Source organism: Zingiber officinale, chromosome 4B (assembly GCF_018446385.1).
Source record: "Zingiber officinale cultivar Zhangliang chromosome 4B, Zo_v1.1, whole genome shotgun sequence".
Classification (NCBI taxonomy): domain Eukaryota; kingdom Viridiplantae; phylum Streptophyta; class Magnoliopsida; order Zingiberales; family Zingiberaceae; genus Zingiber; species Zingiber officinale.
In genome coordinates this window covers 56,385,837-56,403,827 of record NC_055993.1, presented here as the reverse complement: position 1 = coordinate 56,403,827, position 17,991 = coordinate 56,385,837, and the positions used below count along the sequence as shown (strand labels likewise).

The following is a 17,991-nucleotide window of genomic DNA, read 5'->3' as shown; positions in this document are numbered from 1 at the left end:
TTCTATGTTTCATGTTGTTAGTACTAATAATTATTACACAACCAAGTCTGAAAACTAAAGTGCAAGATAAGTAGTAGGAAATAGCATGGAAACACGATCTCAAATGTGACGTGGAACTGACAGACAAGATCCTCCAAGCGACTCTATATATATATCATCTACTTGCTACCTGAAAAAAGAAAGTATAATAGGGTAGTGAGTCCGAATAACTCCGCGGATAATCAAAGATAGCATATGATCTAAGCATAAGGAGAGCAAAGGTATACAGTCTCATCATCTAAAGATAACATATGTATGCATCTACTACATAATCAACCTACTCTGCTGCAAATAATACCATGAGTAGTACCAGTGCAAGAAACAATAATCATCATATGTGGGAGCAATGCTCCACCACAAGGAATTTCATAACACCCTACCACAAGAAATATCATCATATGTGGGAGTAATACTCCACCACAAGAAATACAAATGACCAAAACATTAGCTATGGACTGTAGGAGAACACTCTACCACGAATATCCGTGGACAGTCTGAAATGTCAAGTCCCTGTCTACTAGAGAACGCTCCACCATAGATACTCATGGGGGCAGCCAAGATATAGCTATCTAGCTACATGCTACCGGAGAACGTTCTACCATGGATACTCGTGGTCAGCCTAGGGTATAACAATCCAATGATAACAATACAACAAGCATATCACAATCACTCACTGACGACTCTCACAACCCCTCATAGGAGACATGACCGACAAGATATACCGGTCAATCAACTCTCTCAACATCGTAGAGGAGACATGGACATCAACCACTCGTAGGAGACATGGTCGATAAGATATACCGGTCACTGTCAAATCTCTCAACATCGTAAGGGAGACATGAACGTCAACCACTCGTAGGAGACAGGGTCAACAGGATATACAAGTCAGTGTCAACTCCCTCAATATCGTAGGGGAGGAAATAACTAGTGTAATGTCGCTTACATAGTAACCAGCCATATTAAGAAGAGTATATGAACTCTATACAACGGTACACAATCATATCTAGTATGAGTGTCAACTCTCTCAATATCGTAGGGAAGGAAATAACTAGTGTAATGTCACTTACATAGTAATCGACCACATTAAGAAGAGTGTATGAACTCTATACAATGGTACATAATCATATCTAGTAACTATCATTAGCGCACGCCACACACGTGTGCACAACTATAAGATATGAATAGCTATAATGACAAGCATCTATTGTACACACTACATACGTGTGTACACTACATGATATATATACATAACAAAACATAAGCATCATCCTATTATACACACCATATATGTGGTATACTGCATGAGATGAATAGCAAAGACGAGACTGCATGGATATAAACTGATCAACTCAAAGATCAAGCAAACAAGTATCAAACTTATGTAGTAATGTGAATAGAGTCAAGGTAAATATAGCTATCAACCAAAGTAATAAGTCATGCACTAAGGTTAATATGAGAGCAAGGGAAGAAATACCCGCCTCAAATGTAGTTCGTGCTGAATTATTCCCACGTTGAAACCTTTGTCTTGAATCAGAGTCCTGCAACACAAAATACAGATTAGCAAATCCTATCATGCATCAAATAGCTAACCTAAATTCAAATCTAATTAGAAAACCCTAATCCATCCATCCCAATTATTGATTATCTTCGATTATTCCAACCCATTGATTAAATTAGGTTTAGCCATATCCCAAAACCTAATTCTCACCAAATCTGGCGATGGCTCACACAGCAACAGCCGATCACAGTGTAGGTTGTGGCCACGAAGGAGATCAACGAGGGTTGTGTTGGTGCAATCTGCTTCTAGGGTTTTGATGTTTGATAATGTAACTAAGTTCGGTCAGTTTAACCAAGGGTTGATCCAAACAGAACTTGATGTTTGGAAGTTGTAAGACGGGTTTCTCTATCTCCGGAAAGCTTCTGGAAAGGAGACCACTAGTGGACTCGCGCTTAAGTGCGTAGGCCTTAGACATATTGACCTTGGGGGTTGGGAAATAAGTAAATTCCATTTATCTTTTTGCTCTGTTTATTATATTCCGTTGCATACTAACGACTTTGATAGAAAGAAAGAACAAAATCAAAGCAAAAGCGATGAGTCGATATTTTACCCCCCCCCCCCCCCCTATCGACGCCACCGATCCTACAGGTTGGTCATAGGGAGGCCGCCGGTGTCTTGCTCATGGCCGGAGCAAACTTCAAGCGGCGGTGGCCGAGGAGGAAGCCCAAGGCTAAGGTTGGCCTGGTCACGGGTGAAGAGGGCAACAATGGCTCTCACACAGTCGGTGGCTGCGGCAATCATAGGGCTAGCCATGGTAGCTGCGGAGTGGGCCACGGCTACAGGCTGGTAGTGGTGGCTACATCTGGTGGGCGAGAAGGGAAACGACGACGGCTGCTCTCTGGGATGAGCACATGCACGACAAGGAGGGGTGGTGATGATGACAAGGTAGCGATGGCGGTCAGGAGATGGGAGCTCGCGAGAGTGAACGGTGGTAGGGAGCTAAGGCATAGGGTGGCGATGACAACAACCAAGCATAGCCCCTCTTCCGGGATGGCAAGGGGTGACGCGGTGACGGTGGCAGTGTCAGGCATAAGGTGATGCTGCGTTGGGCAAATTAGGGCAGTGCGGCGTTGGGCTATGACACGAAGTGGAGAGTGACAACAATGGATCGAGAGAAATGAGGGCAATGAAAACTTAGGTTTTTATATTTATACCTAGGTTAATTAATCCTAACTTTATGTTAATGAAATCAATCAACTCCTAACTTAAAGGATATTTCAAGCATGCTTCCTCCAAACCTACTAGGTTTATCCCCTTAAACACGTCATACAAATTCAGTTTAAATTCCGAAAAATTTCAAAAAATTCTCAGAAAATTATATAAGATTACTTTTTAATTAACACTTATTATTTAATTATTATTTAAGTATCATATCTAACCGTAGGAGTAAATAGGACTAACAATTTCTACAAGATTATGGGATAGACAAATTCTTACAATTTGGTATATACTAGGGATATCATTTGTCCTGCAATCACTGATCAGACTAAGCACAGTCATGATTTACAGTGGAAGATCTCCTGACATTTTTCTTCCAAAGACATGAGGCTGATGAGAGATTTTTTAGCATCATTTTTTTTTTTCTTTTGCTGACAAGGATATTTTTATTTTGTTGTTGTAATACTACAATGTGATTTTATCAACAAAAACTCAATTTTAATCTGAAATTTTGTTCGTCTCCGCCTAATGCCACTGGTATATTTAAGTTCTATTTGCAGGAACATTGTTGGGAAATTGTAGTCTTTTATTTGTGGGAAAGCATATAATTTCGCATTAAATTTTGTATTTTTTTTCCTGTTGTGGACATCTAATTGAATAAAACTGTATATTTAGATAGTCTCTTGCTTACAAGGAACAATAAACTACAAAAAATTAGGAGCAAAATTGCCCAGAGGAATACTGCTTGTTGGACCTCCAGGGACAGGGAAGACCTTGTTAGCTCGTTCAGTTGCTGGAGAAGCAGGAGTTCCTTTCTTCTCAGTTTCTGCCAGTGAATTTGTAGAACTGTTTGTTGGAAGAGGAGCAGCACGTGTAAGAGACCTTTTTAATGTGGCTAAAGAATGTTCACCATCAATAGTGTTTATTGATGAGCTTGATGCAGTGGGAGGAAAGCGTGGAAGAAGTTTTAATGATGAGCGGGACCAAACACTAAACCAGGTATTTGGATATATTAATTTGTTTGTTTAGCTTGCCAAGTTGTTTGATATCAAATTCTCTAAATTATGGTTTGGTTTACTTCCAGTTGCTGACAGAAATGGATGGGTTTGAGTCAGACACTAAGGTGATTGTTATTGCAGCGACTAATAGACCAGAAGCGCTAGACCCTGCTCTTTGTAGACCTGGACGTTTCTCAAGGAAGGTGCTGGTTGGGGAACCAGATTTTGAAGGGCGTAAAAAAATCCTGGCTGTTCATCTAAGACAAGTACCATTGGATGAAGAAATTGAGATTATCTGTGATCTTATTGCATCTTTGACCACAGGCCTTGTTGGTGCTGATCTTGCAAACATTATAAATGAGGCTGCACTGCTCGCTGCTCGAAGAGGTTGGTTGTGCTTTCCTGTAGAACTATTAGTATTGTTAGTTAAGTCAAAAACTTTATCCTTGTAGTAGTTTTGCAATCATGTTGAGAGAACAAAACTAAAAAGTAAATGAGTTATCTTTAATGTCATGTTGCTACCTGTTCTTTTGGTTGTAACTTCGTTTAGATAATTAAGCAATATCATGTTATGTACCTAAAAGCTGAAATTTCAAAGTGAAATTTGGATGAGAAATATGCTTTTTTCCTAGTAAAAAATAGCATCTATTATCGAGCATACATATTGTTTGTTTACCCTAAAAATAATGTGTCATCTCTTCCCACCAATGACAAACGATCTCCAGCAACCTCAGCGACGAAGCAGCTTCTTCTCCTACTGAAACACTCGAGTGTCATCTTCTTCTCTAACTGACTCACCTGAGCTTAGCCATCTCCTCTTTAACCTCTTCCCTGCATATATCAGTTCTTCAGGTAACCAATTCAAGTGGTGCCTTTTCAGTAAGTCATCTGAGCATCACCACCTGCTCTCCATTCTCTTATCCACTAACAATAAAATGGTTTTTTAAGATAATTTTGAAGAATCTAACTTCTCTATTTTCTTCCCAAGTAGAGAAAGGGTTTATATCAAAATATCCATCTTACCGACTTTCCTTCTTTTCGAGTAGACAAAAGGAAAGAAAAGGTTAAGTTATCTCTTCCTAATTATATATCTTCTCTCAGTATCTACCTTTTTTTTAAATTTTCTATTAGTGGTTGATACGGATTATAAGAAGCAGATCCCATACAATAATGTGAAAAGAGATATAAGGAGAAGAAAGAAGAAGTAGGGAGGCTCGGGCGAGATAGATACGCTTGATAAGCACATCCCGGTCGAGAATGTAGGACCGGCCGGGCTAAAACCGACTAAGGGCACGACGCATGTAGAGATGCTCGGCAGGCAAAGCTCAGCCGAGCATGGAGTACCGGACGAGCCGAGATTAGGTGAAATATTAGCACACGCACGTACGCCTGGCAGGCGAGTCTCGGTCGAGCATGCAATCCCGACTGAACTAAAACAGACAAAGGACTAGCGCGTTCAGATACGCTCGACAGTCGAGGTTCGATCGAGCATAAAGTATTGGTTAAACTAAAGCAACAGAATGCCAATAAACTTAGGAACGCTCAACAGGCAAAGCCCGGTCGAACATAAACACAATATAAATATAACACACTCGGTAGTAGAAGCTCGGCCGAGCATGAACATAACCCGCTCGATAATATAATCTCGGGCGGGCGAGCAGACATATAACTTACTAAGGTTATAAGAACGGGCTCGGCTTGGAAATATCCGGTCGAGCATATCCATAATACGCTCGATAATAAAATCTCGGGTGGGCATATAGGCACGCACTTTTCTAAAGCTATTAGTATAAGATTGACCTGGCAAAATCCGGCCGGGCATAAACAATCTTGTTACATCCTTTACATATACTTGATCAAAATTAGCTTAACAGAAAATATTCTCAATATACAAATACATATGTTATATTAATGATATGTGAACAATATATGATCATATGACAGCCTCATTTGGTAGGAAATATTTTCTAGAGACTTTTGCAGGTGAACTAAACGACAAAGAAGGTACATCTGGGGTACAAAAAAGATTCCTTGAACTATTATTGCAGATGGCGTCATCTCCTAACAAATTCTAACGAACCGGGGTCCACCTCATGACTGCGGAGGTTATATGAGGTAGTATAAAAAGGGGAATCCTCTCCGCTGGCCAGGTAAGGTAAACATCATCACTCAAACCCTAATTCCACTTCAGTTTTACTGTTCTTCTTCCTTTTCCTTCATCTTCCAACGAGAGAACTAACTTGAGCGTCGGAGGGCCTAGCCAAGGATTCCCACCCCAATCTTAGGTCACTAACGCTTGGTTGGCCGATCTCGTGGTGTGCAGGCGAGATCCTCTCTAGCAAATCTGCTTCGTCGGGATTCTTCTTCGCCAGATCTGCTTCGCCAGATGTGCTTCGCTGGACTTCATCTTCCTCAGAGCTACTTCATTGGAGGTGTCATTCTTCATATCCGCAGCATCGGGATCCTCGTCATCAGCCTTCCTAGTTACCCCTCGGAGTCTCGCCGGAGATCCATCGCACCGGAGTTTCTTTAGCTGCTCGGGACTCATCTCCTTCACCATCTTCATCCACCAGAGCACCAGTGCTTCATCTCGTCGGATTTAAACAGGATCAGTGGTATTGAATCAGTATAATTTGTAAAATCATATTTGATAGGAAAATAATAGATGAAAGATAAAATAATATAGTTGCACATATGAAATTGCAAACGATGATTGCTCCATCAGATGATTGCTCAAACTACAAACTTTAAATAAATGTGAGTTATTAGGTTTCTTGGTTGATTAGTATCCAATACACTATGACCAGGTCCAGTCCGCCAATGTTAAGTTCTACTCGCATCCATGAGTAAAAGTTATTCAACTCTCACAGCTCACTATGAAGTCTTACATCATAGCTTGACTTTTTTCCTTAGCCATCTCCTACTAGGCTACTCAGTTTCTCAGATGCACATGAGCTCTCAGCCTCGTCCATTAGTTGTCATCCATGCTACTTCTCGATGCTCTATCCTTCGGCCCCTTGGTTGCCTCGTGTAACCTTGTAACCTTCTTTGATATCTTTACACCTTGAGCCACTGAGCCTCCAACTTGGCCACAAGTTACCATTCCAAAGTTACTCTAATCACCACCTTAGTGCTTTTGTCTTGCGGTCCCTTGAATGTCCCATAACATCCTTTTTCAATATCTATAATCTCTAGACGACTAAGTATGTCACCTTGACCACACCAAGTAACGAGCTCTTCAAGTTCCATGTATATTCCTACAAGTCCTTGCATACTCAAGCACATATTAGACCACACAACAAAGCCTAATTTAAACACTCTTGCCTAAATATCAAAATCTAAGGTCGCATGGAACCCCACTTAAGGCATGATCGAAACGAACAATTTTCTCCTTTTAATGTTTGGCAATATGTTGAAGTTAAGAAAACCAAATGAATGTAAATGAAATATATACTATGCAATGGGACCTAAGTTTAGGCTCTCCCTTCGCCTAAGCTCCCCTAAAGCTAGAAATTTTTCAAAATCATTACAAAAGGAGAACAAGATTCCCATAAACATTGCCTCTCTTCTCCCTCTAACTCCAACTTAAATTTATACTAACACCAAACACAAGAGAATCTCCTTGAAGGAGAATAAAACTTCCTACTTTGCCTTTATCGTATATAAACAAAATACAACAATAAGCTAAAATCACGGACTATAAGCTAAATGGTTTGAACTATTTGGATTGGAGTAAAATTGTTCATCTTTATCTACGAAGTATTGACAAATATGGTCATTTAACTGATGATCCTCCTCAAGATGATTCAAAGCATACATGGCTTAGAGAGGATGCTCCATTGTTCCTTCAGATTCAAAATTGTATTGATAGTGAGATAATTGGTTTAATTAATCATTGTGAATTTGTTAAAGAACTAATGGATTATTTAGAATTTTTATACTCTGGAAAAGGGAATTTCTCTCATATGTATGAGGTTTGCAAAGCATTTTACCATGTGGAAAAACAAGATCAACCTTTGATCAATTATTTTATGGCATTCAAGAAGACATATGAGGAGCTTTTATCCCTAATTTGAAGGTTCAACAAACACCAACGAGAGAAGATGACTATCATGAGCTTCTATCTCCTGATTTTGAGTCTGCTAAGTCACAAGTTTTTTCTAGTTCTGAGGTCTCCTCTTTACAAGATGTATTTAGTCATTTTTTCCATACAAAAAATACTTCACCTGTTTCGCTTAGTGGTGCTTTGGTGAGTCACAAGACTAATTATGAGCTTGGAAGATCAACTAGTATAATGAAAACAAAGAAGGTGGCTCATAGGATTTTGGAACTCAAATGTCGAATTCGAGTGGTATTGTGTGCAACTACTGTCGTAAGTCAGGCCATACGAAGTTTGAGTGAAAAAAGCTTCAGTATAAAAATTAGCAAAAACACTTGGCCCAGCCCATATTGCATCCACTAATGATGCCTCTGATAAAACGGTCCATATCTCTACAGATGAATTTGCTAAGTTCTCAAAATATCAGGAATACTCAAGCCTTCATCACCCTTTATCATTGCCATCGCTGATTCAGGTAAACAAAATGCATGTCTTCTTTCCTCATCCTCCAAATGGGACAAGTAATTCTAGTCTTAATCCAAAGCTAACACTCCTATTACTTTAGCAAATGGTTCTTTATCTTGTGTTCGTGGGTCTAGCACAATTAATCCTACCCCTTTTCTTCCTCTGTCCTCTTACATTTACCTAATTTGTCCTTTAACTTGCTCCCTATCAGTAACTAACTCGTAATCTCAATTATTGTATCTCATTTTGTCCTGATGATTGCTTATTTTAGGCTCTTTTGACGAAGAAGATTATTGGTAAAGGACATGAGTCTGGAGGCCTCCATATTCTTGATATACCGCTCCCAAATTCTTTTGCTTGCTCAAGTGTCACTTCTCCTTTTAAGGCTCATTGTAGGTTGGGACATCCATCTCTTCCTTTGCTCAACAAGCTTTGTCCACAATATAGTAAGGTGTCTTCATTAGATTGTCAGTCGTATCAATTTGCAAAACATCACCGTCTTAGTTTTAGTCCTACTATTCCTTTTGAATTAGTTCATTTTGATATTTGGAATCCTTATCCTATTTTGTCTAAACTTGGTTTTAGGTATTTTGTTACTTTTATGGATGATTATTCTCGTGTAACTTGGTTACATTTAATAAAAAATCGTTTTGAGTTATTTTCTTTGTTTTGTGTCTTTTGTGCTAAAATTAAAACCCAGTTCAATGCGTCCATCCGTACTTTGCGAAGTGATAATGCTAAGGAATATACATCCGGTTCATTCCAGTCTTATATGAGTCAGAATGATATGCTTAATGAAACCTCTTGCATTGATACTCATCCCAAAATGGTGTGGTTGAACGTACAAACATCTTCTTAAAACTGCACGAGCCCTTTTATTTCAAATGAATGTTCCCAAACCTTTTTGCGCTAATACAGTTTTTACAGCATGTTTTCTCATTAACCGCATGTCATCCTCTGTTCTTCATGGTGAGATCCCTTACAAAATTATTTTTCCTAATAAGCCATTATTTTCTGTTAGCCCTAGGATATTTGGTAACACTTTTTGTGTTTGAGATGTTCGTCCGCATGTCACTAAATTAAATTCCAAGTCTTTGAAGTGTATCTTCCTTTGTTATTCTCATCTTTAAAAAGATTATAGGTATTATTGTCCTAGTATTAACAAATATTTTGTCTTAATCGATCTTACTTTCATGGAAGACATATCTTATTTCCCGTCCTCACCTATTCCGACTCGTCAAAGGGAGGAGGATGATTTGTTGATGTATTCTATCACATCCTCCACACCCATCCTGGAATCGACTATGATCAAGTCTCCTATTATTCAAGTCTACTCCAGACGTCAACCTCTTGATTCATGTCCTACACCTACTACTTTGTCATCAAATCAAGTCTCGAGCGATGATCTTTCTATTGCGTTATGCAAAGGTAAACATCACTTATCTTACATCTTTTGTTTCTTCATCTTCCTTATGTTCTTTTATTGCTTTACTTAACTCTATCTCTATTCCTAAAATTGTTCATAATGGCATATCTCATCTTGGTTGGAAAAATACAATGATAGAGGAGATGAATGCTTTAGATGACAATGGTACTTGGGACTTGGTTGATCTACCTTCTGGAAAACAAGCTAATGGATGCAAATGGATATTCGCAATTAAGGTTAATCTAGATGGATTAGTTGCCAGATTAAAAGCCCGTCTTGTTGTTAAAGGCTATGTTCAAACCTATGGTGTGGATTATTCTGACATTTTTTCTCCTGTTGCAAAGTTGACATATGTTCGACTGTTTATTTCAATAGCTACTACTCATAATTGACCTTTACATTAACTTGATATCAAAAATGCTTTTCTTCATAGTGATCGTTAGGAGGTGTATATGGAGCAATCTCCTAGGTTTGTTACTCAAGGGAGTTAGGGTGAGTTTGTCGTCTTCGAAAAGCTTTGTATGGTTTGAAACAAAGTTCTCGTGCTTGGTTTGGAAAATTTAGTCAGGTTGTTGAAAAGAGTAAGTCTGACTATTCTATGTTCTATAAGCAGTGGTAGTTGATATCATTCTATTAGTTGTGTATGTGGATAATATTGTTATAAGTGATACTACATGAATTTCATATCTTAAGTTTTTCATTCATACTCAGTTTCATACAAAAGACTTGGGGTGCTAAAGTGTTTCTTAGGTGTGGAGGTTACGAGGAGTAAAAAAGGTATGTTCCTATCTAAAATATGTTCTTGACTTAATAACTCAGATAGGAAAATTGGGGGCAAAGCCTTGTAGTGCTCTAATGACTCAAAATATGCATCTCACATGAGATGGGGAACTATTTGAACATCCTGAGAGATATCGCAAGTTGGTTGAGAAGTTGAATTATCTTATCGTAACTCGTCCGAATATTACATATTCAGTTAGTGTTGTTAGTCAGTTTATGTCATCTCCAATTGTTTATCATTGAACAACGTTAGAATAAATTTTATATTACTTGAAAGCATCACACGGACGAGATATCGTATATGAAAATCACGGGCAAACTCATATTGAATGTTTTTTGGATGCAAATTGGACGGGATCCAAAATGGATAGAAGATCTACTTCAAATTATTATATTTTAGTTGGAGAAAATTTAGTCTAAGAGTAAGAAGCAAAACGTTGTGTCATGCTCTAGTACAGGGCAATGACACAGTCTGTGTGTGAGATAATGTGCATATATCAACTCTTGACTAAAGTAGTGCTTAAAATTTTAGTACCAACAAAACTGTGGTGTGATAACCAAACTATATTGAATTGAATCATGTGTTTCATGAGCAAACTAAGCACATTAAAATTGATTGTCATTTTGTTCGTGAGAAGATTCAACAAAACTTGATTTCTACAGGATATATGAAGACTAAAGAATAACTCGGGGGCATCTTCACAAAAGCTATAAGTGGGGTTCAAGTTTATTATCTTTGTAACAAGTTGGGTATAATTAATATTTATGCTCCAATATGAGGGGGAGTATTATATATAATAGTTACCATATTTGTATATATATATGTGTGTGTGTGTTACAATATTATCTATATATATATATTAGTTAATATATATCGGTTAGTTAGACAAATTTATCAATTAGCCTAATTGTAGTTTGATCCTAGTTTGTATATAAATATGCCTTCTCTTCAATAAAGTGTATGAATCTCTCAAACAACACAATCCATGGTTATAACATGAAAGATCAACTTTCAATCCGAATAAGATTGTAGTATGGATTTTCTCATAAACAACATTTTCATGTGGCTGCAAAAACACGAATATCAAATGGCTTTAAGTATCTCCACTTGATTCTCATGGTAGCACTTTAGTATTTTTGCATTTACATGTAAATTAAGGCATTGTGCTTTGAATTAAGACAATTTTGATGCAATGGTTATAACACATGTTATAGGAAAATGTTAGCCACTTCGTGTGTGTCTAATTTTAACTTTACAAATTTATTAAGTTATCTGTGCTCCAGAACCATGGGATCTCCCTATCCTTCCAGGTTTACTTAGTGTGTGTCCACTTTGTAGTGGACCTCTTGAACCATCGATTATGGGCCCATCCTAGTCAAGCACCTACTACTCATGCTTCGCCTTTTGCTAAAACGTCAACTCAACTTTGTTAAATTTTCAATGGTTTAGAAGGATAGATCAGGGTGCACCTATTTCAGACTCTTAAAAGAGATCAAACACCAATCTTTGGTCTTGCACATGCCCACCTCTAGTTTAGTTCTCAACCATTATTCTGTCTATGTAAGCGTCTATGTTTATTTCTATTAGCTTCCCACAAGTATGTTTATATTTTTTTATTAAATCAAAAGACATTATTTTCTAGCAGAAAGTATATGCAAGATCCGAAATGAAGCACAAGGTTCATCTTCAAGATCTGATGCTTCCTTAGCCACTGCTGCTTCGTCTTGTAGCTCCTTATCTGAAGGACAAAGGACTTAGACTTCCCTATGCTAAGAGCATTTTTATAACAACTTTGCAACTCCATGGGATCTGGTTGGACCACTACTGTGCCTTTAGGGGTTGAAAATCTCATAACCATACTATATTGTAGACTAATATTGTTGCTTTGAACTTTGCTAAGTGTCAGCGTTCCCATGAAGGCATTACAGACTGAGAGAGAGATCCACAACCATAAATCCCATCTAAGCTAAGTGGATGCAAGGCTCCTCTCCAGAAGTAACTATTAACGTCATCATTATGAGTGACTATATTCCAAATCCAATTAAGCATGTCAGAGTCCTACATTTCCCTTCAAAGTCTTATGGGTGTAGCCCATCTTGAAGAAAGCTTCAACAAACAACACATCACCAAATTGTTAGTATTAATAAGAACTCTTTTCGCACAAGTCACAACACATATCCTTTTAGGCATGCATTGCAAGGCATCTAGGAAATCCTTGCTAATACCTTCTGTATCTTCCTCTAAAACAACATGATCTTCCCTAGCTGTAGGCCTTGGTTTTTTTGCTGCTCTCAACCTCGCCTATCAATACTCTAATCATGAAGTCAATCGCTTTTTGAACACATTTCGAATCTAAGGCTTACTTCCTTAGCTCAGTTAACTTTTTGCCAACTACGAATTTTATAAAGTGACCACTCAAGATCAAGTCATTAATCTTTTTCTTCAAATGCATATGCTCATCTAGAACATGCATAATTTGAATTAATCTCTCTTGTGGGACTAATTAGATCACTTTATTCTCCGTGAAGATTTTTGGTGGCAATATTTTCAAAGTTATATAGCCTCATTATTGTTGATCTCATATTATCGCACAGGCACTTTCTTCGACTCTTGGGTGTTTTGTCTATTCCACCTTCAGCTTTAGCTCGACGAAGTTTGCTAGTGATACATCATCACCAATTAGTAAACCAACTTGCCGCCTCTAGCATCTCAACATTGTCTTTCAGTAGGTTTTCATAAAGTGGATGTGAAAATCTTTGAGCCTTTTAATGTGAACACAAAAGCAGTCATTAAAACCAACCGCTCCTTGAGAATCATCCACTTGCCTGACCACTTTGATAAACCACTTGAGATCAGCTCGTGATAGCCCTGTTGAGGTGTGACTAATGAGTCAACACTTTAGGCAATGCAACTGCCACGAAGTAGACTTCAAAGTCATAGCATAGCTCGTCGATATTGAGAGTTAGCTAGAAAACCATTGATGCGCTATCGCTTGGAGGGTAGTTGGAAAAAGGCATCTATCAGTGTGTACAAGGGCATTGATACATTAAAAGCTTGCACGTGTTCTGATGAATTGTTGCTTCCCTTGTAGGTTTCTTTGTTAGTCGCCTAGAATCTTTTTGGAAGGGTACCTCTGGGATTTGAGGGTGAAGAGAGTACGGACCTTAGGTGGTGCATATTCTTTTGGATTCATGTCTTTCTTTCCACATAGGTTCCTTCTAGTCCTTGTACTATGGGTTCAAGACAAGCTTCTTTTCATTTCCCAAGAATCTTCCTCCAGCTCATTTGTTCCATTTAGGTCATTCATTATTGTCCTTGCTTTTGAAGTCCTTTGCCTTTCCTTTTCTTGCTCGTTTTCCTTGCGCTTTCTTTCTCTTAGTTAAAGTCAACATCTGCATTTGTTTATTTACAATCGTCTAGTCCTCATTTCTAACTCATTATTTCCATCATTTTGGTTGTATGGGATTCAAACAATTTCTCCATTCTTATCAAGGAGAGAGGTTGTCCATTAGTGGATCTAACTTAGGTTGGCCATCTTCACCTCTATGCTTGACTAGCTTTCACAAAGACAACACCAATATGTTATGATTGGGACACAACAAATAAAAGTGGTTTGACTAATTTTATTAGTAATGTGACTCGGACTATAATTTGGGATTGTAGCTAGAGAAATACAAGTACTCTCTCTCTGGGATTGTTGGAAACTGTCAAGAAGTAGTAATGGTTCCAAAAAGGTACTATATAAGATGTTCTTTCTCTGACAGGAAAGACTGCTTTTGTAAGCTCTCAGGAAGTGCACTGGTAATCTTGGGGTGCCATGTAATGGCTTTAGGTAGGAACCAATGGTGTGCCATGGATTGCCCTCTGTGCATACTACTTATCATCTAGACTACACATGTGGGGTCCATCTAATGGTTTTAGAATGTTCCAGAGGCTTCTGGATAATTTCCCATACCAATGGTCATGGGTTGGTTGCAAACCATGAATTTTTCATTGTCTTAATGGGGTCTTATTTTTATTGAGTTACTTCTATGGTACCCAGCCACTCTTGATTTCCTTCTAGCCTGGGCTGGTTCGGTTAGTTTAACTTTCTAGCCGTCTTTTGTATCATTCAAGACTGAGTATTAAATTCATAGGAGATTAGGCTATCTCTACTAGGAATTCAATTTCTTTTCTGTGCTTTTGTTCATTCGTTCCAAATTCTCTCTTTGCTTGCTGATCAATCTCAAATGTCATCTTGTTAAAGACCCTAGATGGCTAAACTTAAGTAGCAGTTATTTATTTGAATATGTCTAGATATCATGTTTGCTTAGGACAGGCGCATGTCTGAAGCAATTTATGCTATACTCCCACGACAAAACTGCATAATAAATTTCTTTTGGAAGTTTCAACCATGGCAATTAACTGATTAACAATTTAATATATCGATGAATGGATATGTAAGTTTTCCAATGACACTGAACATAGTTGTTCAAGATGTTTGAGATTCTACAAGAGTTGGTTTTGACCTCAATAAGTAGAATAACTGGTTGTCTTTTGGACAAATTTACTGAAGAAGAATGGAATAAATTGATGAATGGACAGTATGAATATTTTCCTAACATGCACCATAAATATTAAGAGAATTTCCCATGCTTTAACAACTAAAACAATAGGTCGCCTTTATAGTTTAGTTCAAAGTCAATTGAAGTTATTGCTAGTGATATGGTACACATTTGCTAAAGTTTAAATTTTTTGTTACTAAGTTGTTTAAATTCTATAGAAGTCAAGATTCTCCATCGAAAATGGACATTGATCATCCAAGCTAGTTTGCAATGCTTGAAGGTTCATGGATAAATTTTAAGCCATGTATTTAGCAGGTGCAGAGACTGTAACCAGAGATGACATGATGGAGGCAGTAGAGCGAGCAAAATTTGGCATTAATCAAAAACGTAGCTCTCCAATGACGATAAGTAAGAGTCTTGCTAAACTATTTCCATGGATGCTGACTTCAATAGGAAAAGATGGTTTTCAAGGTCTGATGGGCTACCAAACATTGAGCTAATGTTTATTGTTGAGGTACGTTTCAAGTCACATAATGATGTCAAATGCTAACAATGCTTTGAGATTGTTAGTCTTAAACTTTGCCAGTGAGACAGTGGGTGTTTGTTTCATAAACATGGTTCGGGAAGAATACAAGTTGAGAAGGGAAATTAAAATGACAACGTTTGCCACCATGTCTTATTAAGTTATTTGATTATATCAAGTATATAAACATTGGTTAACAAGCAAGAAAGACTCGGTTGTAAATGATGTGAGTTGTTCTTTAGTGGCTATAGATGTATAAATTTTTCTAGTCAGAATGCCAATTACCAATATTTAGTCAATGGCTTAAGCAGGATACCCTTGCAAGGATGCAAATCAATTGAAACCAGCAAAATAATATCCAATATTTAAAACATTATTATCTTTACAGGGACTCATTTAGATCCTTAAGGTATGGATTAAGCAACTATACAAAATTATGATAGACTTACTGTTTGATTTTCTGTCTGCAGGCATGGCTACACAGAATCGTGCTAGTAACAACCAGAAAATACCCAAAGCAGCAATTTTTTTCTTCATATTTTATAATGATTTGTTGATTTGGTAAGCATCTCTCGGTTTAAAATATGCCAGGAAAAAAATGTAAATTTGAAGCATATCAAAGAGTGACTTGCCAAAATTTAGGTATTGAACATTATGTAATTCAAGGGAGACTCATTTTTATTCAGCTGTATTCATCTTCCACAAGATGTGACCAGAGATATCTATATGTTAGAGCAAAGATGATAACCCTCATGCTAGACGGTCTAGTATCGCTGGCTCCAACAGAGATATCTATGCATACACTTACAAGCAATGTGCAAAGGATGTTCATCTATTTTGATACCACGTAGGATTTTTAGCTTCTCTTTAATAATCAATCTTTATTTACTCAAATGTGTTAATATAATGCCGAGTGTGATTTTTTTTTCTCCGATCATATCTGGCCAAGTGTGAAGTCTTTTTTATTCCTATTATAATTCTTACATTAATGGCATGTTCAAGTTTAACACTAAATTTAATGCTTATTAAATCTTTATAAAAAATTAATATTACAAATAATTTTGATATGTTTTCTTAATATTAATTATTAATAATTTTTATTGTTTGACAATTAATTATTTAAGTTTTAAAATAAATTGTAAGCGGATGTAGCACAGATGGTGGGCGCATGACATATCTAACGTAATAGTTAGGGGTTGATTCTCAAGAACTGATAATTTAAAATTTATCTTACCATACGCCTGATGTCTTTATACTTGCATATACCTCTCTTTATATTCGTGGGATCGACACTATCGTTAATATAACATATCTATATTTTTTAAAAAATAAATTGTAAATACTATTCTTAATTATCATCTCACACATTTATTTTCACTTTTACTTTGAAACCATCTAATCAGTCTAAATTCTTCTTCTTTTTTCATTTGTTATGCATTGACAAATCTTATTTTCATTTTTAAAAAAAACTAAAATCTAATGTATTAAAGGGGAGAAAAATAAGTTTAAGTTAAATTTTTTTTAATTCATTTTACTTCATATATGGTTGTATCACCTAAATTAAATATATTATTAGATATAAAAAAAATTAGATGGTGAGTTTAATCACATTAGTCTAATTTGACTATTGATCTGTCTGAAAATAGAGATGATATGTTAAGTACGATGGTTTGATGGTTGATTATTAGAAGATTTTTTACTCTACGGAAAAGTTTTTCCTTCTGCTCCTACGCACATGGAGACGGATCAACAAAACATCAGCGTCTAGAAATCAGGGAGGGAGTTCCTAATGAAGGTCCTCTGACGCTCAAGTCAGTACAAGTCCAGATGAGTGAATGAAGAACAGTAGAAAACGTGTGCGTAAGAGTAAGTTGCAGATGTTCAGAAAATGTACCTTCACCAGGGAGAGGACTCTCCCTTTATATACCACCTCATATAATCTTCGCAATCATGAGGTGGCGAAGAGTGTCAAAGTTTGTTAGGTTAAGGGAAGTGTACAACCTAGGCAATGTGCAATAATTATCCGAGAAATCTTTCATTTACCCATATATATACCTCTTTTATCGTTTATAGCTTCTGTTATTATTGGGATTGCTGAAGGAATATGATACTATAAATGGTTGACTAATGGGAGACACGATAGTCCCTGAAGAAGTTTCTAGAAGAATATTCTCTGACATATAGTTGCTATTCTAACAAGTTGTTAAGATTCTCTAATTATACTGTTGGCTGAGTATGTCCAGGCCGGCTTATAAGACCAGTCGTCTTTATGCATGTCCTCGCATTAAGATGCTTTATTAGGTATTGAAAGTTATGTAGAAATCTGTTCGAAAAATAATATGGTACCCCGGGCATATTGGAAATCCATCTGGGAAATAATAAGATAATCCATGCGTTCTG

General features: G+C 37.2%; 1 protein-coding gene across 10 annotated transcripts in view; it reads left to right on the top strand.

The window, feature by feature from the left end:
- The window catches only part of LOC121975078 (probable inactive ATP-dependent zinc metalloprotease FTSHI 3, chloroplastic), a 36,057-nt gene extending 19,629 nt beyond the window's left edge, over positions 1-16,428 (top strand). For 4 of the 10 annotated variants that reach the window (XM_042526458.1, XM_042526459.1, XM_042526457.1 and 1 more), the window contains exons 3-7: positions 3,431-3,754; positions 3,840-4,140; positions 9,518-9,745; positions 15,384-15,582; positions 16,062-16,428. In XM_042526458.1, the coding sequence (XP_042382392.1) occupies positions 3,431-3,754; positions 3,840-4,140; positions 9,518-9,745; positions 15,384-15,568 (1,038 nt within the window). In that variant the 3' untranslated portion in view covers positions 15,569-15,582; positions 16,062-16,428. Of the gene's footprint in view, positions 1-3,430; positions 3,755-3,839; positions 4,141-5,710; positions 5,883-9,517; positions 9,746-15,380; positions 15,583-16,061 lie in introns of those variants that run through there. The other 6 variants (XM_042526464.1, XM_042526463.1, XM_042526465.1 and 3 more) reach the window with 4 other exon arrangements.
- Positions 16,429-17,991: the final 1,563 nt, after the last annotated feature.